Source organism: Schistocerca nitens, chromosome 4 (assembly GCF_023898315.1).
Source record: "Schistocerca nitens isolate TAMUIC-IGC-003100 chromosome 4, iqSchNite1.1, whole genome shotgun sequence".
NCBI classification, from domain to species: domain Eukaryota; kingdom Metazoa; phylum Arthropoda; class Insecta; order Orthoptera; family Acrididae; genus Schistocerca; species Schistocerca nitens.
The window spans coordinates 356,586,172-356,613,343 of NC_064617.1; the positions used below are offsets into that span (position 1 = coordinate 356,586,172).

The 27,172-nt window shown below is 38.8% G+C and overlaps 1 protein-coding gene across 6 annotated transcripts in view; it reads right to left on the reverse strand.

Moving 5' to 3' along the window:
* The window catches only part of LOC126253094 (DNA repair and recombination protein RAD54B-like), a 357,224-nt gene that overhangs the window by 200,787 nt on the left and 129,265 nt on the right, over positions 1-27,172 (reverse strand). For all 6 annotated transcript variants that reach the window (XR_007545901.1, XR_007545900.1, XM_049954200.1 and 3 more), the window contains exons 6-7: positions 19,420-19,622; positions 4,596-4,743 (exon numbers count right to left, since the gene is read on the reverse strand). Coding sequence is in view for 4 of the 6 variants with exons in the window: in XM_049954200.1 (XP_049810157.1) it covers positions 4,596-4,743; positions 19,420-19,622 (351 nt within the window). In the remaining 2 variants the exon portion in view is untranslated. The remainder of the gene's footprint in view (positions 1-4,595; positions 4,744-19,419; positions 19,623-27,172) is intronic.

A 27,172-nucleotide genomic window follows, 5' to 3' on the forward strand; every position in this document is an offset into this window, starting at 1 on the left:
CTTCTCAATATCAGAACCCTTTAGAAGTCCGAACTGTGACTTTGGCAGTATGTTATTTGAGATAAGATGGTTATAAAGCCGATAGTACATTACTTTTTCTAAAATTTTTGAGAATGCTGACAAAAGTGAAACTGGACGGAAATTTGATGCTATTTCTTTATCTCTCTTCTTAAACAGTGGCTTAACTTCAGCATATTTCAACCGATCTGACTAAATTGTGCTAGCACTGCAGCTTAAATGGATGAGATGAGATATGACTGTGGCACTGGCAAGCTTCTTCTGGCTGTGACATTGAGGAGTGTATTTGGAGGAGAGAAATAGAACAGAAGAACAGGGTATGGTTGCACCATAAGTGAATTTAAGGTCATGGGACATGGGTATAGATGGATGTGTGGCAAAGGCTAACAGAGACTGGGGTCAGGAGGAGTATGGAATTAAATGATGTTTAATAAGAACAACTCTCATATACGTAATTCAGAGAAGCTGTTATTGGGATGAAGGAATCCAGTTGGTGCAGCCTGTGAACCAGGCATTGAAATTGAAAATGTTGTGCCCAGCAGCATGTTCCACCAGTGGAGAGTCAACTCCACTCTTGGCCACAGACTGTTGAGTGGACAATTGGTAGGTGGTCATGTCCATGTAAAATGCTATGCAGACATTACAGGACAGCTGCCACATGAGCTTTCACAGGGCGTCTGACTCTGAAAGATAAAATAATCCTTATGGGAACGCAGTGCTAGGTAGATGTATTGGGCAGGTCTTGAAACTGGCTCTTTGTGGGCAAGTGTTCCACCCATGTGTCAAAGGGCTGGGAGTATGTGTGGCATATGGACGGACTAGAAGATTGAGTGTGAAGTGGAATACTAGTTTGAGAGAGGTGAGAAGGTGTGCAAGTAGGTTGTTCCTCATTTCTGGGCATGATGATAAATATTTGAAGCACCAATGAAGGATATACTTCAGCTGTACCAGTCCAGGGTGATACTGGATGACTTGGGGGCAACTCCTTTTACAGTCAGTTTCTGGAGTAGTTGTACAATTACAAATTTATATGGAAATGTCACAACAAATTGTGTCTTGGTTCGGGAGTGTAATGCCTGCATGTGATGGCATTGGTAAAACATGCAGTGTACTGGGCAAGAATCGTTCATCACTGCAGATTCACCAACACTGAGGTGCCAGACTATACACAAGTGACCTTCTGGCATGGGCAGGGTGTCAGTTAACAAAACATAGGAACTGAATATGGTATGGTTAGTGGGCTTGATATTGGCAGAAGTTTGGATGGGGTTATCACAGAGGTGGAGACCAGTGTCCAAGAAGGTATCCCACTGGTGTGACAAGGACCAAGTGCAGTAGATGGAAAAGAAGGTGCTGATGTTGTGGAAGAATGTGGTTTCAGTGTTTTGGCCCTGGGCCCAAATTTTGAAGATATCATCAGTGATCCTGCGCCAGCCAAAATCCTGAATTCCTTGGTGTTTCAGGTTCACTGATGGTATCTTCATGATGGATAACAATTAAAAATATCCCACTTACACAGACTCAGGGCCCACTAGAAACAACACAAATTTTAAGAGAAAATTCGCTTGATAACAGGAGCTAAGTAAAACTGTTTGTGTGGTGTAGTGGATAGGATAAGAGGTTCACATACAGGAGTTTGTGGGTTTGAATCTCAGATGCAGAATTTTTTTTCATTTTTAAATCTTCATCAAAGTTTGGTTTAATGCCAGAAGTAAGGCTGTGAGGTCGGGGCACGAGCAGTGCGTGGATAGCTCAGATGGCAGAGCACTTGCCGACAAAAGGCTAAGGTCCCGAGTTCAAGTCTTGGTCCAGCACACAGTTTCTACCTGTCAGGAACTTTCATATCAGCGCACATGCCACTGCAGAGTGAAAATCTCATTCTAGGAACTAGGTATCTAAAAAGAATCAACAATGCAGCAAACATATGGGCCAGAAAAAAAATTTAAAAAACATACATGTTGAAATGGAATATGTGAGGAAGCATTAACAGAAACAGCGTACACAAAGAAAACATGGAAATAGGGAATACTATGAACAATTTCAACAACATGGAAAGATAACAACACTGATACTAAGGATGTTAAAAGAGCTTTGTAAAAGTCACAGCTGACAAAAGCAAGATCATGACCAAAAAAGCTTCTAAAATTTCTAGCAGATCTGCGACAGTAAATTAACAGACTATCAAGCACAAAGCACCAACCTGTGAAAAACTTGCAAAACATTTTGATCATCTTTTGAACTGCCTGCTATCAAAGTACAGAATGTAATTTACAGGGGCTCATGAAAATCTAAAAGAGGATATGACACCGTCTGCTGATAAAATTAAGGACACAATTAGAACTCTAAAACATAGTAATGTCAGCGGTAAAGATGTGGATATAAAAAACTGCAAATTCGTCTCAGAGCAGAAATTCAATTTAGGATTAATAATTTGTTGATGATTACTGAACTCCAAAGAAACAATCATACACATCTGGCTATGTTGACAGGGAAACCTCACAGGGAGAGGAGCAGCAAATATACAGTGATGTAGGATAAAATCCCAGGCTCTCACTTTACAGCCATTCACTGTGGTAGCCCCTTATTTGCAGGTAACTGATGAAAAAAAATTTGGAATTTTATGTGAAGCTCAATAACATCAAAAAAGTCATATTATGCACACTGTTTGTGTGGTGTAGTGGATAGGATAAGAGGTTCACATACAGGAGTTTGTGGGTTAGAATCTCACCAGATGCAGAAATTTTTTTCATTTTTAAATCTTCATCAAAATGACTTTGATCACTATTTTTATTCAGTTAATTGGTTTAAATATAATGTTTTATTTCTATTTCTTATCCACATCATTTTAATCACCATATGAACTTTTCCATTTGTTTCATTTTTTCTTTCTCTCATTCTTTTGCAATTAGAATTTTTGTGAATATGAATTTAATTATATTTATGTATTATAATATTCAATCATTTGAAAATTCCAATATCAGTTAAAAAACAAAAGATGAAATAATCTATTTCTATTGACTGTGCAACTATGCGAAAAATGCATTTTTCATTACCAGATATGCAATTGTTTTTGCATGGTAATCACCATACAAACATTAAAATATAACCTACATACCTATTGCACTGTGCACAACACAATGCAGATGAAGATTTAAGTGAAAGAAGTGTTTATACGTAAAGCAAAATTCAAGTAAAATGAGAAATAGATATAATGAGTGCAATGATTTGGATGAAAAAAACAGGGTGATAAAAGAAATTCAATTGAAATTAATACATAAAATTAATTAAAAACACATGAACAAGGATTTCAAGTGGAAAAATAATGACAGAAAGAAAAATGAGTGCAAATGAAGAAGTTGAAATTATGATTAAAATTATGCACAAAGAAATAGAAAATTACATTTAAATCAAATGACTGAATAAAAATGATGATCAAAGTCATTTCAATAGATATTTTAAAAAAAATGTAAATTATATGACAAGATTCAAACCCCGAACCTCCTGCATGTGAAGCTATTATCCTACCCATTATACCACACAACCAGACCATGTGATGCACCTTTTTAAATGCTACTGAGTGTCACACAAAATTCAAACTTTTTTTCACCAGTTACTCGCAAACGAGTGCTGACCGGGGTGAATGGTTGCAGTGTGTGATCACTGGGATCTTAACATACATAACCATACCAACCGTTGTCAGTCCCACCACTGGGACTTCCCCTTGTCAGATAAAGTAAACCAGGAATTCAATACTACATATAGATTATCAAATCTAATGCACTACATGAACCTGTTGCTGGTGTAGCCTCAAAAAGAAAATGTATAGATGAAATACCAAAACCTTGAAGAAAATATAGAAATAAGACAAGTGTTAGGCGATCTTCATCATCATTCAGCTATATTCTGAGGAAAATCATAAGAATCAAGAATGAAATTTTCACGGACAGGTATTCGGCAATTGCAAAACATTCAAATAGCTGGGAGATACAAGTATAATTCAAGAAAACTTGAACAACAAACACACTTGGCAAAAGATGTTAACAACAAACTGGATCCAAGAGCTCAAGAAAGATTTACAAAGAAGCAGCACAAGGGATGTAGAAAAAGATAGAGGCAGTTATAGAATAAATGTCTTACAGATGGAAGGACTCCATAAGGAAATATAACAGGTTTCAAATGGATCCAATAGAAGAAAAATGAATACTATGAAATGATGAAGGAATACTGAATGAAAAACAATAGAGACTGAAAAATAAATGTTGACATATGGTTACTGGAATACTCCAATGAGATGATTATTTAATGTTTGACATGATGATGGAGACTATTTTTGTGTCTAAATGTTGCAATTCTGAACCAAGCTGATAACCTAAGGATTTTAAAATTAGATGAAGAATTAATAGCTATGTTACATCAAACACAAACCTCACCACTGCTGTTCAACTAAAATAAGCCAAATTTTTAAAACGTGTGTAGATTGTTATGGGCCAAACAAACAACAATTACAGTTTAAAAGTGTACTGAAAATTATAAAACAAGTAATAATTAGCAGTTAAAATCATTCAATAAATTGTTACCTGATTAACAATAAATGTATGGATTTTTCCTCTTCCTAACCATTGCTGGAATTCCTTTTCCCAATTCCCAACTAAACTGCTTGGTGTTACAATCAAAGCATTCCGAATAATAGGCCTTCCACCATATGGGCCTTGCTTTAACAATGTCCTGTAAGAAAATATAATTATTTATCCCTTGTATGAGGCATTTCACTGAGTGTTAATTCTTCCAAACCACAAGCTCAGAACATCCGCATCATCCTCAAATGAAGCACAACATGAGGAATATGGCCATTTCCTTTTATTTTATTGCTCCTGATAGCACTCTTACTCATAAGAACACAGTTGTGTTGGAAGCAAACATCGTCTATAGCACAGTTGGGCAACTGGACGCCAGCAATCAGTTTGAATCTGAGCCATGAAAGAAATTTGTGGTGAGTGACACACACACACACACACACACACACACACACAGAGAGAGAGAGAGAGAGAGAGAGAGAGAGAGAGAGAGAGAGAGAGAGAGATAGTGGGAGGGGGCAAGGAATGGGGAGGGGAGGTTCACATAGTTCCCTGCCCAGACATATTTTTAGATATTTCCATACTAATATTAGCAAGTAATTCTTGACCATTGTGGATGTATTAGAACATTGCAACTTTTGTAACTGAAGATACTTTATAATGAACTAAATGGAGGAATCAGGTTCGATTCCAGGTACTGTCAGAGATATTTTCTTGGTAGGAGGACTAGTAAGAGGTGCACTCAGCCTCATTAGACCACCTGAGCAGCTACTTGACCTATTAGTAGTAGTTCCAATATCAGGCAACCTGACAAAAGGAGAGTGGTATGCTGACCAAATGTCCCTCCAAACTGGGCCAGATTAGACCGTCTAGGACCAGAATGCAGAACTTTACCTTTTATAATGAATTAGCTGCAACCAGTTGCTTTTATAGATGCCCAGTATTTGTCATGACATTTCAAGACGCCAGGCATCTCATCTTCAGATGTTTCCATTTATTTATTGGTTCTGAATATTGTTTAGTTACTAACAGCACTGCAGAATTTTGCAATAAAATTTTCGAAGACAGATACTGAAAAATATCAAAAGCAAAGAAACAATGTTCACTACACATAAGTAAATGCAAACATCCGAGGACTGGGTTAACATAACATGAATGTAATCTTGAAAAAAAGAGTTTTGAGGCATAAGTTGTTGGCATGTCCGGTTGGGAAAGGGATGCCATCCATATTGCATTACCCCATGAATATTAATAACACAGATACTATAGTTTTGACTTTATGTGACAGGAGGACTGCTGTTGTGTCATGTGACAAAGCTGCCTGTGAGGTTCAATAAGTCTAGGCAAATCGGGCCCACAGGTCACCAAAAGTTGCCCATGGCTAATATACAGTCACAAAAAAGTTACAAATACAAGCACCCAGCCCAGTCTTTTGGGGTGACTAGATCCCCATATTGGAACACTTTCCTAGAAGAATGGCCAAACTGTGATTATTGACATGCCAATAAGTCAGCTGACACCTACCATATGATCAGAGAACATGGTCATCTGTAGGTCTGTAATACACTTAAAAGATCTTTCACCAAAGCTTTTTTATAAAGTTTTTGACACTCTACTAAGCGTACTTTTATCGTATCTTATTCAGGGTAGCCAGAAATGGTCTGAAGAGCTTATAAGGGTGTTGCAGTAAGCCAATTAGTCCATTGCATGAGCAAGTTCAAACAGTCCACCAGATACAATTTGTGTCAGTTGCTCTCATATCATAGATAACACTGCACGAGACTGTTCTGCTCTTGGTTACGGTTTTATCCTTACTACCATTCCATGCCCAATATTTGTATTACTCTGCTGCTCAGTTTTAGGAAACCGAAGAAAGAACACAAAGAACATGTTTGGCCATAGCATCTCTGGCAGGTTACTTGAATTTTCATGTGAAACAGCCTGACTGGCTAACTTACTTACACACACACACACACACACACACACACACACACACACACACACACACACACACACACACACAGAGCACTGTACAATAACAATGCACTAAACAATCTGAAATTTGAGCTAATATAACATCTTAGACCAGCATGGACACCACATTTAATTTGTTTGAAACTTTATAACAACATTTCCAAAGTCACAAGTTGGCTAAGTTACAGAGGTAATGCAAAGATGATTAATATCCAAGGCAATCGGCTTTTTCCTAGAGCACAGCCGACAAGCTTGTGGGCAGATGGATAAAAAATGAGACCGCAAATATTTCCGTAAGAACTGTTATAAAGAATGAAGTTATAAATAAAATTCCTTTAATGTAATGATCTATGTCTGCAAATTATGTATCATTGTCTTGATTTCCTTTGGGATCCCCTCTTATTTTAAGTATTAATCATATTTAATGGGTTGGGAACTTAACATAATTATTTTCTTTCACATTAGCAAACGTTTCCATTTAAACTTTTTGACTTTCCTCAAAAACCTTAGTACCACCATTAACAGAAATGTTTCAGGACAATCATGTACAACAAAATTTATAAAACTCTAATACATAAAAAATTATTAGTAACAGACAGTATGATTTCAAAACAGTTTTGAAAGATGATATACCAGAAATAACCAATTGGAAATTATTACCACAGAGTATTTTGTGACTTAAGGCTCATGAAAATAAAATAAAATTATTATGGAATAGCAGACAAAGAAGGTTCAGGGTTTTTCACCTCATCCGCATGATAAAGCATAAAAAAAATATCAGTTCCATCTCAATCACATACTAAGAGGCACTCAAAAATTTGAAGAAATCACATATAACGTACCGTAAACAGGGTGATTTCGGACGGTTTTGTCATTATTTTGATTGTAATTTTCATATATATTGTTAGATTAAATTGATTGTTATGGAAATGGTAGGGTATATGTGTAACAAATAAAATATCCCAGAACCAGAAAGTGTATATGTAGGTATATTTATCTGAGGCAGTTGAATAAAGTGTCCGAAGTCACCCCATGGATTGGGGTGATTTCGGACACATGTGTTTTTAAATCTCTGTCTGAAGTTACAGTATATAGAGGGTGAATTCAGACAGTTACTGTTTTTTTTTAAAAAATTCTACATGCTTTATATTTGATTTTGGAGGCATTTTATACATTTTAAGGTAGCCCTTTGTTAGGAATAAGTATTACAGAATGATGGTTTCATAATAGTTGATCATATTGCTAGGTTGGAGATTTTCCAGCTTTGCGTTGGTATTGGTGAAAAACATCTTAAATGTCTCTTTGTTCATTTCTGCATGAGCTCATTTAATATTTTCACTTAAGCGAACGGAAAGATCTTCCGACTGTCGTTTGAGGAATAAATGCACCCATTCTTCTCCTGGCAAATTATTATGAAATTTCTTCTCTTTTTGGCCAGATTTATCAAGGTATCCTTTAACTAAATATCTAATACCCAATTTAGTGAAGGGAAATCCCCAATGTGCAGCCCTCAGGATACCTTGCTTCAACATTTCTTCTTCTTCTTCTTCTTCTTCTTCTTCTTCTTTTAGCACTGGCTGTCCTCCCATTTTTTTCGGATGTGCTTCCTGCACTTTATTTTGTAGGGTTGATTTAGGTATACCATACAAATCACATACTTTTCTGTATGATAATTTACCACTCTGAATATCATGAACAGCTTTATCTAAAAGTTCCGGGTCATAATTACACCATACTGTAGCACCTCTCCTGCTCTTATACGTTCTTGACATTGTCCAAAATCACCCCACACAGTACACAGTTTTACAAAAACCGTCGTTATTTTATAACCTTGCATGAGAAACTCGACAAACTTGTACAGAAATTGTCTCAATGCTGTTAGCTATGCAGCGCGTTGACAATTACGGTTACAATAACTTCCCACTTGACACAACAATAGAAACTTTCCACTTTACGATAATGCATGGATTTTTAACACTGAGACTGTTCGTCAGTTATTCACTTGGGGAAACAATTGACGCAAAATAAAAGTTGTGGAAAGTGATAAATGCAATCTTGTGCTTAAAATAACTGGCACACGGACGTTAAAATAAGGAACTCTTTGTTTCTATGCAGTGGCAAAGAGCAAATAAGCCATATTGTCTGAATTCGCCCCGGTGTCCGAAATCACCCCGTTTGATGGTACCACAATGCCTTATTCTGGATCATTCACTGTTTCTGATACCCATAATTGATCATCTATTTGCTTTGTCAAAAGATAGAAATTTTATCCTTTGTGCAGATCATACAAGTATAAGAAAGAAACATGATACCAGTCCTGTTATGAAATCACAGTCACTGAAACATCTGAAAATATCAACAAATATTTGAAGGCAAATGGACCACCATTAAATTTTGGTAACATACAGTACATTCATAAAATTCAATTTGGTGCCTATTGTAGAACTCCACAAACCATAGTGTCACTATCCAGTCTTTTAGCAAATGCAATCAGAAGTAGTGAGAAAGCCCACAAAGTATTGCATTAGCAGCTGCATAGCATACACATAAGGGGATTGTGAAATAAAGCTAGCATGCTCAGTGGAAAACTGCAGTATGCAGCAGTAATAACTGTAGTGGACAGGTCAGTGTCATCACACCAGGTACAGTCTCTTGTTATGGGTAGTCTGAATAGGTGCCAGGTCTTAGTGAAACAAATGCACTTCTGATCAATATAAGTATGTCTGAATTTTGAGACAGAAACTTTTTCATCACCAGAGTAAAGCAGCACCACCACTTCGTCAGGTCCACGCCGGACATCAAGACAACTGGGCATCACTAGCAGCAGCCGTGGATTCGAGAGCAGGCTGTGTCTGCCACCACCAGCACAAAGTTCCACACAGGACTTAGTGCCGTGGCACATCGAACCTGCATCTGCACCTGCTGCTGCCAGTACTGAATTCCCTTGCCCAGCATTTAGTGCCACAATGCCAGCCACCATGCAACTCCTGCCAGAGAGCAGTGGGTTGAATCCCACGGACAGCTGTCTCAGCGGCACTGCAGTGGATGCGCGCAGAGGCCAGGGGCCCTTCCAGGTGCCATTGCTGATGGAGAAGTAGCACACCACTGAAGATGTGACCGTGGCCTACAGAGACTGCTGTCTGCCCGTCGGCCTGCCATCAGCGACACAGCATCATTGAAGCAGGGCAGAAGCCACTGCTTGTACATCAGCAATGGCCAGGGTCAATAGAGTGATGTGGGTTCTGCCTCGCCTTGCCAAGTCATGAGGAAGCATGTACAAAGACCAAGTAAATCCTTCTTTACTGTGAGCAACGTCTCCACTGGGTCCTCCAGCCCATAAGAGCCACCACTCACCCCTCCAAGTGGCAGCTACCCTCTTCATAGCTACTGAAATTCTCCATTCAAACAATGAAATGGAAGATGTAGATAGTGTTTAATCTTTGAGATCGTACAAACATCAGAACAACAGGAAAATCCATACCCTAGAATTAATGAACCACATTATTTCAGCTAATTCAAACAATGGGAAATCTGAGATGGAATAACAACAATAGGAAACACACACACACACACATATTCGTACACATTCAGTTAAAACTTGTGGACCTTGTTGTCTCAAGGCACTGAGGCCTGCCTGCAGTGTGCAGCAACCTTGGCTGTGATGGGCAGTGGAGTACCAGTCTGGTGTGGAGAGGCAGGAGGCGAGGGGCGAGGGGCGAGGGGCGAGGGGCGAGGGGAGAGGGGAGAGGGGAGAGGGGAGAGGGGAGAGGGGCGAGGGGAGAGGGGAGAGGGGAGAGGGGAGAGGGGAGAGGGGAGAGGGGAGAGGGGAGAGGGGAGAGGGGAGAGGGGAGAGGGGAGAGGGGAGAGGGGAGAGGGGAGAGGGGGGAGGGGGGAGGGGAGAGGGGGGAGGGGAGAGGGGAGAGGGGAGAGGGGTGGCAGCAGAATGGTGGAGGAATATGAGAGGGGAGAAGGGGGGGGGGGGCGTGTTGCAGGCTAACATCCTGCTACAGGCTATCATCCTGCTACCCTTTTGGTTTGAATATTGCTTCAACGTCATATAAGCTTTATATATTATGTCACTTTAATCAGCCCCACTCACAAAAATTTTTATAACCTAATGTGGGCCAGGTTATCAGAATACCATTTCAAATGAAACACAAGTTCTCCACATGGAACTGCCCTAACATGAAGTGATTTGAAAGAAATAGAGCGAATCCAAATTCTGATATGGTGTTTCTGAACGGACTCCAAAGATATCGTTTCATGCTGTGACAATATTGGGAAATCACTTGATCAATAATAATCTCAGAGGGATTAAGACACAAGTCACACCAAGTCACTGATTTCATCCCCATTGATTTGATTCATTTCAGTGATTTTAGTTCAATTAAATTAATTCATTCACACCTTCATTTTCCACTTTATTATTCCTACTGCTCAGTTTTCAAATATGATTGCTCTGAGTGTCCTCAAGTTTAAATGAACCACACACCAACACAAAGAGTTTCGCAAATTATTTGTAAAATCACTAAACTGTTTTCACTGAAATGTGATTAATTATTTTATATATCAAGAAGCATCTATGTCCCACAAAACTCACCAAAACAGTTTGTAGCCCTCTCATGCCTTCCAGTTTGTCTTTATTAGATCAGAAATCTCTTTCTTAATACCCTTTTACCCACAGGAAATCACTACATATAGCCATCTGTGTAATGAAGGTAACAGCAAACATGCAATCCCAGTTCAGTAGAGCACAAATTACTCCAAATGAAAATAGGAAAAAGTGACTTACAAAGAGCGTAAACAGTAAGGGCACTTTTGTAAGTTTCTCTTGAATAACTTGAAAACCATGGCCTCTAGCAAAAATTTATCCTAGCAAAAAATTAAACTACATTAAATTTCCTACAAAAAAACGTCCTATATATTTTTTTCCATACTTTGCACAAAGAAAGAGGGAGGGAGGGGGGAGAGACAGAGAGACAGAGAGAGAGAGAGAGAGAGAGAGAGAGAGAGAGAGAGGAAGGATTAAAAATCTCATGTGACATGCAAGCGCTGCAGCTTAGGTGGTTTCTCTAGGCCAATTTAAGGTAGCTTCCCGACTTGATAGATCCTGAATGTCCTTTCTCAAATTGTTTGTCTCAACTTCCACTACACCTCTGCAGTATTTTGTTAACAGTTATTGGTTACAACACATATATAGGGTGTTACAAAAAGGTACAGCCAAACTTTCCCACACACAAATAAAGAAAAGATGTTATGTGGACAAATGTCCGAAAATGCTTAATTTCCATGTTAGAGCTCATTTTAGTTTCGTCAGTATGTACTGTACTTCCTCAATTCACCGCCAGCTGGCCCAATTGAAGGAAGGTAATGTTGACTTCGGTGCTTGTGTTGACATGCGACTCATTGCTCTATAGTACTAGCATTAAGCACATCAGTACGTAGCATCAACAGGTTAGTGTTCATCACGAACGTGGTTTTGCAGTCAGTGCAATGTTTAAAAATGCAGAGTTGGCAGATGTCCATTTGATGTATGGATTAGCACGGGGCAATAGCCGTGGCGCGGTACGTTTGTATTGAGACAGATTTCCAGAACAAAGGTGTCCCGACAGGAAGACGTTCGGAGCAATTGATCAGAGTCTTAGGGAGCATGGAACATTTCAGCCTAGGGCTTGCGACTGGGGAAGACCTAGAACGATGAGGACACCTGCAATGGACGAGGCAATTCTTCATGCAGTTGACGATAAGCCTAATGTCAGCATCAGAGACGTTGCTGCTGTACAAGGTAACGTTGACCACATCACTGTATGGAGAGTGCTACGGGAGAACCAGTTGTTTCCGTACCATGTACAGCGTGTGCAGGCACTATCAGCAGCTGATTGGCCTCCACGAGTACACTTCTGCGAATGGTTCATCCAACAATGTGTCAATCCTCATTTCAGTGCAAATGTTCTCTTTACGGATGAGGCTTCATACCAATGTGATCAAATTGTAAAGTTTCACAATCAACATATGTGGGCTGATGAGAATCCGCACGCAATTGTGCGATCACGTCATCAACACAGAGTTTATGTGAACATTTGGGCAGGTATTGTTGGTGATGTCTTGATTGGGCCCCATGTTCTTCCGCCTACGCTCAATGGAGCACATTATCATGATTTCATACGGGATACTCTACATGTGCTGCTAGAACATGTGCCTTTACAAGTGCGACACAACATGTGGTTCATGCACAATGGAGCTCCTGCACATTTCAGTCAAAGTGTTCGTACGCTTCTCAACAACAGATTTGGTGACCAATGGATTGGTAGAGGCGGACCAATTCCATAGCCTCCACGCTCTCCTGAGCTCAACCCTCTTGACTTTCATTTATGGGGGCATTTGAAAGCTTTTGTCTACGCAACCCCGGTACCAAATATAGGGACTCTTCGTGCTCGTATTGTGGGCGGCTGTGATACAATACGTCATTCTCCAGGGCTGCATCAGCGCATCAGGGATTCCATGCGACGGAGGGTGGATGCATGTATCATCGCTAACAGAGGACATTTTGAACATTTCCAGTAACAAAGTGTTTGAAGTCATGCTGGGACGTTCTGTTGCTGTGTGTTTCCATTCCATTATTAATGTGGTTTGAAGATAAGTAATAAAATGAGCTCTAACATGGAAAGTAAGCGTTTCCGGACACATGTCCACATAACATATTTTCTTTCTTTGTGTGTGAGGAATGTTTCCTGAAAGTCTGGCTGTACGTTTTTGTAACGCCCTGTATATTGTCAAGTCTGTCAATGTGCCATCATGACTCGTCTCAGACCTGGACAATGCAAACATTGTAGCTTTATGCCGAGAAGGGCTGTCAGAACAGAAAGTTGTCACAGAATTGATATACACCACAGTTACATTAGTTGTATATTAAGTCTCTTTCATACAACACAGAAGACCGAAAATATGCCTTGTAGTCGTCTCCCGTACTCAACATCACATAAGGACGAGCACTAGCTATCATGTAAGGATGGCCACTAGCTACAAATTATAGCTCTCCGGTACCTTGAGACAACTGTAACAATTGTACAGTGACTTTTTTGAAGGCCAAACATGCTGTCAAAGGCAAAATTTCAACGATGAGGCTGTCTTTCAAGACGATAATTCATACATTCACTGCTCTCATATCATGACAAATCATCTTCCAGAAGGCAGGAATCAACTAAATGGATGTGTAGCAATGTCTCAACCACACTGTGATCAGCATGCCAAGGAAGATGATCCAAGCATGTTACTGTGTGTGGGGTGATACAACATATATTTCACAGTAAAGTTAGCCCAAATATGTTCACAGTATATGGATGGTTAAAAAGAAAAGCTTTTTCTCTATTATTATACCTAAAGAAGACATTCAGTATTTCCAGTCTTCTTGATGTCTAACATCTTCAATACAGAATGAGATTTTCACTCTGCAGCAGAATGTGCGCTGATATGAAACTTCCTGGCAGATTAAAACTGTGTGCCGGACTGCGACTCGAACTCGGGACCTTTGCCTTTTGCGGGCAAGTGCACTGCCATCTGAGCTACCCAAGCACGACTCACGCCCCATCCTCACAGCTTTACTTCCGCCAGTACCTTGTCTCCTACTTTCCAAACTTCACAGAAGCAGCAGAAGATTTTCTGTTCTGTTCTGTTCTGTTCATGAAATACAGGTCAGTTAAATTGGAGTGGGGGAGCCAAGATGTCGCAACATTTTGAACTGTCATTGTAGACTATAATTAAATTGTGTTGTGTGTGTTTACAAGAAGCAAGTTGGCAGTTACAGCGCAATGCGCATTTCATCTCTGATTCGGCACTGCACCTGCAACTAGCAAAAGCATAAACTGCTGCAATTAACTCCAAAACATAAGACATATGGTACGAGTCTGGCCACCACTTTGAACATTTATAATCTGTGTTAAAATTTTTGGAACTACTTTCTTTCATTGGTACATAGACTGTTCATGAAATACAGGTCTGTTAAATTGGAGTGGGGGAGCCAAGATGTCGCAACATTTTGAACTGTCATTGTAGACTATAATTAAATTGTGTTGCTCATCTACAACATTGTGGGAAAAAAAATTCAAAGTTACAGGATATGTCAACTTAAAAACAGTTCTCGGTCTCTTGACAAGTTGTAATGTGGTAGAATCCGATAGCACCTGCTGATCTGACTGATTCAATGTCAATATGAATAACCAATACCACAGTAGTGTATTCTCATTGCACATTGTGTGCACTGTTTAACTTGTGTATTCACATGCTTACCACTAAATGGTAAGTCTCAATCCCCAGTATGATATTAGTATTACACAAATTAGTAAATTTTAGAACATTTTTGCATTATCGTCATCTCTAAGTAATGGTGTCGAATCTTTTTTTCAGTAAACTGAAAGATTACAGACAAAAAGGTGTCGCCCACATTATTTGGTAGTGTACTACAACCTGGGGAAACCAGTCCAGACTACAAAAAGTTTTAAATGCATTGAAGTGAATTTACTCCAACCATAGATAGGTTAAAATCAAACTTAAGTTATGTATCTACAGGTGAATTAGAAAGTGAAGACATCATTCTATTCCACTCATGCCATTAAATACTGATACACTCCACTCCCAACTCTAAAAGACAGTTTGTCACACAGACCACAAAGAGCATCACTACTCACACATTACCACTACGCTGCATTTTAAAACTTTTGTAACAATTCTCTATGACGGTAAGGTGATATTTAAAGTAATTTTCATTTCGATTTGAAAATTTATTTTGGTTTTTCTGTTCATGTCAGTTTGTGTACAAATCACATCTTAAGTTTTAAGTGAAATAACTTTTTCTTCTAACAGGGAATTTTTTTAATTGCATTAAAACATATTTTGTAACTTTGTATAGAATCAATACACAATGCATTAGTGTTGACAATGGTGCATGCTCCCTTAAAAATGCTAATAATTATTAGAACATACACAACTGACAATTTAATTTCTTCACTGCATCATGTTTTTCTGAATTGTGCAAAACTTCTCTTCCTTGTTTGTTTGTGTCGTCAGTGCCATCTCTCTTTAGCATAAAACAGAAGTCAGCCACTATGTTTGCATTCCTCTTCCCTAGTACCTCTTTTCCACCTTCTTGATGTCCTGGTGGAACCATCATCATTGGTCTTCACTGATATCGCCAAGGTTTGCAGGAAACAAATCGATAAGTAAACACAGAAAATGAAGCTTCACACTCATGTTAGAACCAAATTTCACAAAACTCTGCAACATTGTTTTAAGCATGATTTTATAATTTAGGAGTTTACTGTGGCCAAAAAGTTGGAGATTACTACTTTAAACAAAACCCAAGTCTTTTTTCCACTGGATTCACTGCACTTCCAAACAAATTGTCTTTCAATAAATTTCTGATCTGCAGATCTACAAAGATCCCTTCTTTAAGTATCTGATATGATAGATTAGTTTGGATTAGATTCAGTTTTCATTCCATAGACCCAAAAAATGAGATGATTCTTGTGGGAGTGGAACATGGCAGATGCCTATTAGAAGCCTTGTTACTAAGTACAGGAAGCTTTTTACCAGTGACAGAACGGGTAACAAGATGTGCAGGACTCGTCTCCTCTAAAAAATACAGCCCTACAATAAATGATGTTGTCAGCCTGCACCATAGTCACCTTTAAAGAATGAATTGGTACCAGCTGATGTGAGTGCAGATTTTCTGTTGCCCACATTCTGCAATTCTGCAGTATTGACATGTCCTTGGAGATGGAAATGGGGTTCACCTGTCCACAAAATTTTCATGGCTGTTCATTGTATTCTTGTGACATGGTATTAGGCTAATTTACTTTAATTTATAATACGAAAGATGCTATACTCAACTTCCAGTCAAAAAGTTCACCAAGAGGTCACTGTGATTTTAATAGTGAGCAAACAAAAAGCCCTACAAGAAATTATTTAGGGATGTATATATAGTGGTTGCTCTCACTTGCACAATGCAATATGAGTCTTGCTACCTTAAATGCTTAGAGTGTTTTCTGTTTCAGGACTGACAGTCAAACAAGCCAGCAGTAAAAGTAGCTATTTCAGACCAAGCTTGCAGTACACTTCTTTGTAGTTAGTAAGCAGATGTACCAATCTTTAGTAATTTTATATCACTAGATTATCAGATCTCAAAGAAGTATTGGCCAATGAGACACTTACATTTAACTTCGTTGCAGTTGTTCCTTTAGAGACAGCTAGAAGAAAAGTGTATGTCAGAACATCAGATGATTTGAAGACAGTAGGAGCAGTCTATGAGTAGAATGGCCAATATAGAGCAGGGAATCACTCAAGAGCTTCGTAATCCATGAAAAATATTTATCTGAAATGCTGGTGCTTCTGACAAAATAAAAAATCCCTAGAAAAGCATTATATCTACCAGACATAGCAATGCAACCATTATCTTTAACTTATGACTTATTTATATGGTTATTTAAACTAGTTGTCATTTGACAGGTGGCAAGCCGCAAGGCTCCTGCCACCAGTACACCAATGGGACCCTAGCACTGTAGGCTTCCACTGCGTTGCCACTTCTGCTGTGCTGTGCTGCGCTGCTTGAACCTTATGCCATCCAGCCCTTAGTGAGCCATGTAGTAAGAGATTTGGGTGACTTTCAGCTTCATGTCCCTCACAATGTGTGACGAAAGTAGTCAAAAGAGGGCAGACCAAGGCTGCAAACTCCTAGGAAACTTGCAAAAAGTGCTGGTCATGGCATGATTATATACAGTCAGTTGCGTGAATTCGTGTGTTCTATGAGGAAGTATTTTGAGAGAGAGAGTGATGCAGGAACACCTCTACTTCATTTGGATAAAGTGGTGAAGTGAGCTTCAGATGCTCTAAAAATCAATGAACAATCAGTTATAAGAATCTGCAAGGAGAAATTTTCGAAAGAAGAATCAGGTGAGTCATCTAAACTGGAGACACCTGGGAAGAAGAGGTGCCACTAGAAGAGGGTCACAAATGTCAGCTGTTTTTCAGAAAGATGAAATTCATCATCAGATCTATGCATATTATTCAAGGAATGAGTATCCAACACTCAAAATACTACACACTACCCTTGCAACACTGGACCTACTTCAGGGTAGTAGATTGTCCTTGTTATGATATGGTTTGAAGACACTGTGCTTCAAAACTTAACAAAAACGTCAAAAATTGTCATGGATAACACTACATGTCATTTGGTTATACAAGATAAGATGTCCGCAAAGGCAACAAAGAAAACAACAATGTTTACTGGCTAGAGAAACTTAAAAGATATGAGTTGACAGTAATTTAACAAGGACACAGTTATTAGAACTTGTGTCACAACACAAGCCAAAGAAGCCAGTTTACATCATGGATTAAATAGCAAAAAAATACAGGCATTAAGTTCTCAGATTGCCTCCCAACCATTGCAACTTCAATGCAACAGAACTGATTTGGACTCAGATTAATCATCATATTGCTGCAGAAAATAAAAAATTTAGGTTGACCAAAGACGAACGGCTTCTGAAGGAGGCAGTTGAAAAAGTGAGATGAGACGAATGGCAAAAGGCAATGACTCATGTGAAAGTAATGATACAGAAAGCATGGAACAATGAAGGTGCACTACAGCAGTGTGTCTAAGACTTTACAATATCTGCTACTACGTGCAGTAACACTGATACTTACACCGACTCCGACTCTGAATTAAGTAGTGTTTTCCAACTGTCTAATTAGTATGTAGTATACTGCATACTTTAATGAACATCTTACTTCCATTAAACCTTGTGTTCGTGACTTCAGATCGACCAATTTCTCTTTCCTGCTGCGAGACTAAGGAATATTGTTCAGCCACCTACCGTTATCTCCTTAAGGTACGTTAGACCGCATTTTAAATATATTTCATTTTGTGTAGACATCAAGATGTTATTTCACACATGTAACAGTTTATAGATAAGCAATGATAAGAAGGAAACTTTTCCAGACGTGAGAATTTCTTTTACATCAATAACTAATGTAACACTGGCCCTAACAAAAATTAAGAAAAGATTTTTGATGTGCTTGAAGATACCACTAATAGTGATACTATGGGTAGATTTCAGAATTTTTACATTATTTTTGTAGGAGATAAAGACTTTAAACTTCATACTTGTTACGAGTTAAATATTGACACGACTGCATAAATACACCACTTTCAGAAGCATATATATAGGAAATATAGTGCAGTATGAGAATTTTAAGATTTGTTGCTGAGCAAGATATTTTAGTCATCAACAGGGAAAATAAATAAATAAACAAAAAGTACTGTTGTGCGAAGATTAGTTTTTGAAGTATGAAATGATAAGTCTGAAGCTGTTTATGAATGTTTCAAAAAATTTCAATGTAACGTTTTTCCCTAATCAAAATTAAGAACACAGTTTTGACATGCTGAAAAACACTACAGAGATCTACATCGCATGTGAATTATATTTTTCACTTGATTTTTGTAGGAGATAGGGGCCTGAAAGTGATTTTCTATCAGTGCGGAGAGTGAAGCACAGTGGCAGCTGGTTGTAGAATGAATTTGATGCGACAATGCCACAATTTTGGAGCTTAAACATCACATGGGAACTAGTTTAAATCAGACAATACATCACATTAATAGTGGAATATTCTTTTTAGATAATTATGTATACAACAATCATTAATTATCACTTTAAGAACATGCATTTGAAGCAAACAGTGGAACAATAAATTACAGCAGTTCAAAACCCATCACCAAGGGGTCAATGCTAATAACTGACAGTACAATACTAGCATATACAAAATACTGCTAAGAACATATTTGGAATGCTTTTTCCAAACTTACCAAACAAGTGTAACACACTGTAGTGTCTTCCCCAGTCCCATCTCATCTGCCAATATTGCTCCAGAATAGTTCGGTTGTCTCATTTCAAGCATACATTCATACAAAAATATTATGCCAGTTCTTTGATGAGGGCGAAGGACTTTTGCAAGACATGGATCAATTACTACCTCCACAAGAGGCAAATGTTCTGGATTCATCTTCCACTACACAGAGACATAATCAGTAATTATTAGAAAAGACAAAGAAAGCAAGATTCAACAAAAGGGAACACACATGTAACATTGTCAATTCTGTTTCTTTATCACTGGCAATTTCCAACAACATGAGATAATACAAAAACATTTTTGCAATTACGTATATCATTTCTCTATCATGATTTGCTAAATGCAGCACATAAAACTTACACTACATTTCCAAAAAAATTAAAACGATATACTGACAAAAATAAGCATTACACTATGGTAAAGGAGTACCATTGCTGTAAACCAAAAAGCAATGTGTAATACTGCTTAGAGAAAAAGAACGGTTGTTCATTTAGAGCAGCTAACCTTGAGAGACTTATATTGTGGCCATGTCTCCACAATTACCATATGTTGTGATTACATCAAGGGCAGTGTGACTTCACTCTGCATTATACATGAAACAAACAAATATTTTGTACCAATTTTTCGCCCTGACAGGCAACCATCAATTGCCCTCATTAGATTGCAGTCTAAATGTTCCGTGGTAGTGCTGCTTGTGGGACCCTGCATGGACCTTCTGCTGGATACAAAGGTGACCTGCTAGGTGCAGCACCGGAAGACAGTACAGTGAGTGGGGGAGGGCTGAGAAGGGGAACGGGCTATGGCAGAGAACGGGTTGGGGGGGGGGGGGGGGGTAGAAGTCGTGTGTGAGGCTGGAGTGGAAGAAGGGAAGGGGATAAGGGGATATAGGTAAGTGGTGACAGAGACTACTGAAGGTTGAGGCCAGGGCGTGACGGTAATGAAGGTTTATGTTCTAGGGAAAGTTCCCACAAGCACAAATCATAAAATCTAGAGTTTATTTGGAAGAATTCAGATAGCACATGCTGTGAAGTAGTTATTGGAGTCAAGCATACCATGCTGGGTGGCATGTTCGGCGAATATATAGTTCAGCTGTCTCTTAGCTGGCCATTCATGCATTTATCTCTTTGTATTACCCAGGTTTTCCAAGTCATGTATGACTACCTGTAATGACCTTCAACCTCTGATATGGAGGTATCATATGTAAGTGAAGATCTTGATGACATATTGGAAGAACTTGCTGCAGACGAAGAAGAACTGAACTCTGTTGATGATTCATTGGACAAAAGCCAGTGGAACAAATTCGCTAACAGGCAACAGTCATTTCTGTTCAATGGAAAAGGTGGGCTTCTTATGGATTTGCCATCTGATATTTGTGTAGGTGAAGTGCTTTTGCTATTCTTAGATTACAAAGTGATAAGCCTTTTAACACATGTAAGGGTATTTGACATCATTGACAGTGATACATTTGTTGAGTACAGATGATACGTTTTGTGACCTCTTGGTGTAATCCTAGAGAAACTAGCTGTGTGTCACCATATGGTTTTATCACTCCTTTTCCTTTCTTTTTCCATTGTTATATAAAGTATCACAAACATTAAATAAAACACTCACCATTCATCTTAATATATACTTCACAAATTGCTAATATTTCTCAGCACATCTTACAAATATCCACAAAAATGGGACAGAATTACTGGCTTTGAAGTTATGATTTGGCCTGAATAGTCTTCAATGGTACTAAAAACCTTGCAGCTACTTCAGGGTATAGTTCAGAGTTTTTGTTTATGGCCAAATGATGTTGGCAGTACCAAAAACTTCATAAAGAAAATAAAAGAGATCTTGTTAGAAAGAGTTTGACCTTCATCTTCATATGGTCAGTATTGTGCAGGAACATTTACACTAGTTTGAAAGTTGTGTTGTAAAGATAATAACTCGTTATCGCAACAATATTGAAAGGCTAGGTTACTATTTAACACACTGCAGAAGCACTGACTTGCAGACAGGCACGATGAAAAAGACTGCTAAAATATTTATGCTTTCAGACCAAGTCCTTCTTCAATAGAAGACTGACACAGCTTCACAACTCTCACAATCATGGCCACAATCTCAGTGCACTAGAATCGGGCTCTAGCACCCGGAAACAGTGGCCATGCACATGCGTATATTTCCTATCCTTTTAATGTTTTACCATTCTATTTTCATTGCGCCTGTCTGTGATTCAATGCTTCCTTCATATGGTGAGAAGCACTCTATCCTTTCCATATATGTGATATTCCATCCAGGACTTTCCATTGTTTAACTTGTTACAGCATTTATCAGTGGCAAATTAAGAATATTTTCAATGAAGTTTATAAATAATTTAACACACATATATATATATATATATATACCCCCCCCCCCCCCATGAACCATGGACCTTGCAGTTGGTGGGGAGGCTTGCGTGCCTCAACGATACAGATAGACGTACCGTAGATGCAACCACAACGGAGGGGTATCTGTTGAGAGGCCAGACAAACATGTGGTTCCTGAAGAGGGGCAGCAGCCTTTTCAGTAGTTGCAGGGGCAACAGTCTGGATGATTGACTGATCTGGCCTTGTAACACTAACCAAAACAGTCTTGCTGTTGTGGTACTGCGAACGGCTGAAAGCAAGGGGAAACTACAGCTGAAATTTTTCCCGAGGGCATGCACCTTTACTGTATGGTTAAATGATGATGGTGTCCTCTTGGGTAAAATATTCCAGAGGTAAAATAGTCCCCCATTCAGATCTCCAGGCGGGGACTACTGAAGAGGACGTCATTATCAGGAAAAAGAAAACTGGCATTCTACGGATCGCAGTGTGGAATGTCAGATCCCTTAATCGAGCAGGTAGGTTAGAAAATTTAAAAAGGGAAATGGATAGGTTAAAGTTAGATATAGTGGGAATTAGTGAAGTTCGGTGGCAGGAGGAATAAGACTTTTGGTCAGGTGAGTACAGGTCATAAATACAAAATCAAATAGGGGTAATGCAGGAGTAGGTTTAATAATGAATAAAAAAAAATAGGAGTGCGGGTAAGCTACTACAAACAGCATAGTGAACGTATTATAGTGGCCAAGATAGACACGAAGCCCATGCCTACTACAGTAGTACAAGTTTATTTGCCAACTAGCTCTGCAGATGACGAAGAAATTGAAGAAATTTATGATGAGATAAAAGAAATTATTCAGGTAGTGAAGGGAGACGAAAATTTAATAGTCGTGGGTGACTGGAATTTGACAGTAGGAAAAGGGAGAGAAGGAAACATAGTAGGTGAATATGGACTGGGGCTAAGAAATGAAAGAGGAAGTCGCCTGGTAGAATTTTGCACAGAGCACAACTTAGTCATAGCTAACACTTGGTTCAAGAATCATAAAAGAAGGTTGTATACATGGAAGAAGCCTGGAGATACTAAAAGGTATCAGATATATTTATATAATGGTAAGACAGAGATTTAGGAACCAGGTTTTAAATTGTAGGACATTTCCAGGGGCAGATGTGGACTCTGACCACAATCTATTGGTTATGAACTGTAGATTAAAACTGAAGAAATTGCAAAAAGGTGGGAATTTAAGGAGATGGGACCTGGATAAACTGACTAAACCAGAGGTTGTACAGAGTATCAGGGAGAGCATAAGGGAACAATTAACAGGAATGGGGGAAAGAAATACAGTAGATGAAGAATGGGTGGCTTTGAGAGATGAAGTAGTGAAGGCAGCAGAGGATCAGCAAAGACGAGGGCTAGTAGAAATCCTTGGGTAACAGTAGAAATATTTAATTAGGAGAAAATATAAAAATGCAGTAAATGAAGCAGGCAAAAAAAAATACAAACGTCTCTAAATGAGGTCGACAGGAAGTACAAAATGGCTAAGCAGGCATGGCTAAAGGACAAATGTAAGGATGTAGAGGCTTATCTCACTAGGGGTAAGATAGATACTGCCTACAGGAAAATTAAAGAGACCTTTGGAGAAAAGAGAGCCATTTGTATGAATATGAACAGCTTAGATGTAAACCCAGTTCTAAGCAAAGAGGGGAAAGCAGAAAGGTGGAAGGAGTATATAGAGGGTCTATACAAGGGCGATGTACTTGAGGACAATATTATGGAAATGGAAGAAGACATAAATGAAGATGAAATGGGAGATACGATACTGCGTGAAGAGTTTGACAGAGCACTGAAAGACCTGAGTCGAAACAAGGCCCCCGGAGTAGACAACATTCCATTAGAACTATTGACGGCCTTGGGAGAGCCAGTCCTGACAAAACTCTACCATCTGGTGAGCAAGATGTATGAGACAGGCAAAATACCTTCAGACTTCAAGAAGAATATAATAATTCCAATCCCAAAGAAAGCAGGTGTTGACAGATGTGAAAATTACCGAACTATCAGTTTAATAAGTCACAGCTGCAAAATACTAATGCGAATTCTTTACAGACAAATGGAAAAACTGGTAGAAGCTGACCTCGGGGAAGATCAGTTTGGATTCCGTAGAAATGTTGGAACACGTGAGGCAATACTGACCCTACGACTTATCTTAGAAGCTAGATTAAGGAAAGGTAAACCTAAGTTTCTAGCATTTGTACACTTAGAGAAATCTTTTTACAATGCTGACTGGAATACTCTCTTTCAAATTCTAAAGGTGGCAGGGGTAAAATACAGGGAGCGAAAGGCTATTTACAATTTGTACAGAAACCAGACTGTAGTTATAAGAGTTGAGGGGCATGAAAGGGAAGCAGTGGTTGGAAAGGGAGTGAGACAGGGTTGTAGCCTCTCCCCGATGTTCTTCAATCTGTATATTGAGCAAGCAATGAAGGAAACAAAAGAAAAATTTGGAGTAGGTATTAAAATCCAGGGAGAAGAAATAAGAACTTTGAGGTTCGCCGATGACATTGTAATTCTGTCAGAGACAGCAAAGGACTTGGAAGAGCAGTTGAACGGAATGGACAGTGTCTTGAAAGGAGGATATAAGATGAACATCAACAAAAGCAAAACGAGGATAATGGAATGTAGTCGAATTAAGTCGGGTCATGCTGAGGGAATTAGATTAGGAAATGATACACTTAAAGTAGTAAAGGAGTTTTGCTATTTGGGGAGCAAAATAACTGATGATGGTCAAAGTACAGAGGATATAAAATGTAGACTGGCAATGGCAAGGAAAGCGTTTCAGAAGAAGAGAAATTTGTTTACATCGAGTATAGATTTAAGTGTCAGGAAGTATTTGTATGGAGTGTAGCCATGTATGGAAGTGAAACATCGACAATAAATAGTTTGGACAAGAAGAGAATAGAGCTTTCGAAATGTGGTGCTACAGAAGAACATTGAAGATTAGGTGGGTAGATCACGTAACTAATGGGGAGGTATTGAATAGAATTGGGGAGAAGAGAAGTTTGTGGCACAACTTGAAGAAGGGATTGGTTGGTAGGACATGTCCTGAGGCATCAAGGGATCACAAATTTAGCATTGGAGGGCAGCGTGGAGGGTAAAAATCGTAGAGAGAGAGAGACCAAGAGATGAATACACTAAGCAGATTCAGAAGGATGTAGGTTGCAGTAGGTACTGGGAGATGAAGGAGCTTGCACAGGATAGATTAGCATGGAGAGCTGCATCAAACCAGTCTCAGGACTGAAGACCACTACAACTACAACAACAACTTGTTATACTGATATCTGTTCACTAAACATACTGTGTATACAGACATCATAATAATGACATAGTCAATAATACAAAAAAAAAAAAAAAATTGCAGCAACAGCTACAGTGGTAGAGTATAAGAACAAGCTTCATACCAACACAATACAATCAACTTACTGCTCCATTTACAATGCCAAACCAACACAAGAGAGCAGGTCATAAATGTAGCTGACACTATAGCAGAAGCAGTCACTTTTCATGTACTGCTGGAAAAAGGACCCTTTAAGACTTCTCCATAGATTACAATCTTCAACTTTATTTTTTCAAATATATCCTGCCTGTTTTCTTATTTCATCTATCTGTCTTTCAGTAGGTTATTGTTGACACTGTTTCTTATAACAAGGGTTGCCCAGAAATTAATGCACTGCATTCTTTCTTCAACAATTCTTCACTGAACATAATGAGAATTACACATAGGAAAGAAGATGTTTTATCTACACACCCTATTTTACCACATAATTTTCATCCGTTCTATGGCCTTCCTCCAGTGCGAAATGAGGGCATGTAAGCCCTGTCAGTAACAATCCTTGTCCTGATGGCAGAGCGAGTGCTTCATTTTGTAAATCACCTCCTCATCGTACTCAAAACGTCTTCCATGAATGGCATCCTTTAATAGCCCAAACAAGTGGAAGTCTGAGGGGGCCTGGTCAGGTGCTTCAGCCGGGGATGGTCTCCCCGACCACTGCAAATCATGGAGCTCTGCCGAACTGCCTTCTGATGACCTCGCCCTCTGTGCCAAGCGACTGACTGTACTTCTGTCGACAGGAGATGCTCCACAGACTCAGGAGACTTCAAATAACACTTATGTAATGTTTTGTATTCGTAGCATTGTTTTCAGCTGAGAAAAACATTGCGGTGCATTACTTTCTGGGCAACCCTCATACACGGACTCAAGCAAAGAATGTTGTTAGTTCATATTCTGTCAGCTCACCTGAAAACATGTCAAGTAAATTTCAGTTTCAGAACTCTCATTATGATATTCTCATTTCATATCTCCTCTAATCAATTTGTCTTCCTGGCACATTTCATTATTCAATTTTTTTTTCTTCTGTTTTCCACGTTCAAAATAAGAATTCTCACAATTTGGATGGTTGAACATTTAAGGTTAAAATGACAAATGTGTTGAGACACACTAGCTATTTACTTTTGCATGTACCATTCAACTGAGTACATCAGTTCATTAGTTTTCAGTTGCAAAATGCACGTGAATTTTTTGAGTGATTTAAGACCACCACTGTTAATCTTCTGTACAATAATCATACATCACCATTTTGGTCTTATTGAAGTAGTTTAAAGATCAACTCTCATCCTTAGTCTATGGTGCTTAATGGTTCTGTATAGCCATACTCCTACACTTTAAACCAACAAAGTATTATCATCCACCAACCAAAAGTTGATTAGAGAATATCCAAATTAGTGAATAAAAATTATGTGGAATGAAGGCATTTTGCTTAACACTTCTTTTTAAATTTCCACTCCTTCAGTGTGCTCTAATCCAAATCATTAGAGTTAATTAAAATGTTGCTTAACATACCAGGGTTGCCTCAAGTTTCCTCAAGTGAAATTCCCTGATATTTCCCTGATTTCCTGACAAGTTTTACCATTTTTACCCGACAAATTTTGTGATCTCAAGGGTAAGTAAAGTCATAAGTGATAAAGAAATGTAAGGACTTCCGTATTTCTCCCCCATTCTGTTTTGTTTTGTTTTAGGACATAAAAACAACTAGGGTCATACGCGCCAGGGACATGGAGAAAGGTCTATAAAATATGCAATACAGAAATGAAGGTCCAGAACTAAAAATTAAATGGCCTTTGCCACATTGCTACAATGGATAAAAAGTAAAATGGAGTCAATAGCTCACGCGTCGTTTGCTAAAACGGCCAATAACTCAGATGGCAAACTCAAACAGGAACATGACTGGTCAGCAATAGGGCATTCCGTCAGGGAATGGCAGACAGTTACATGCTGGGCACAATGTGCACAAAGTGGTGGGGGAGCGGCACTT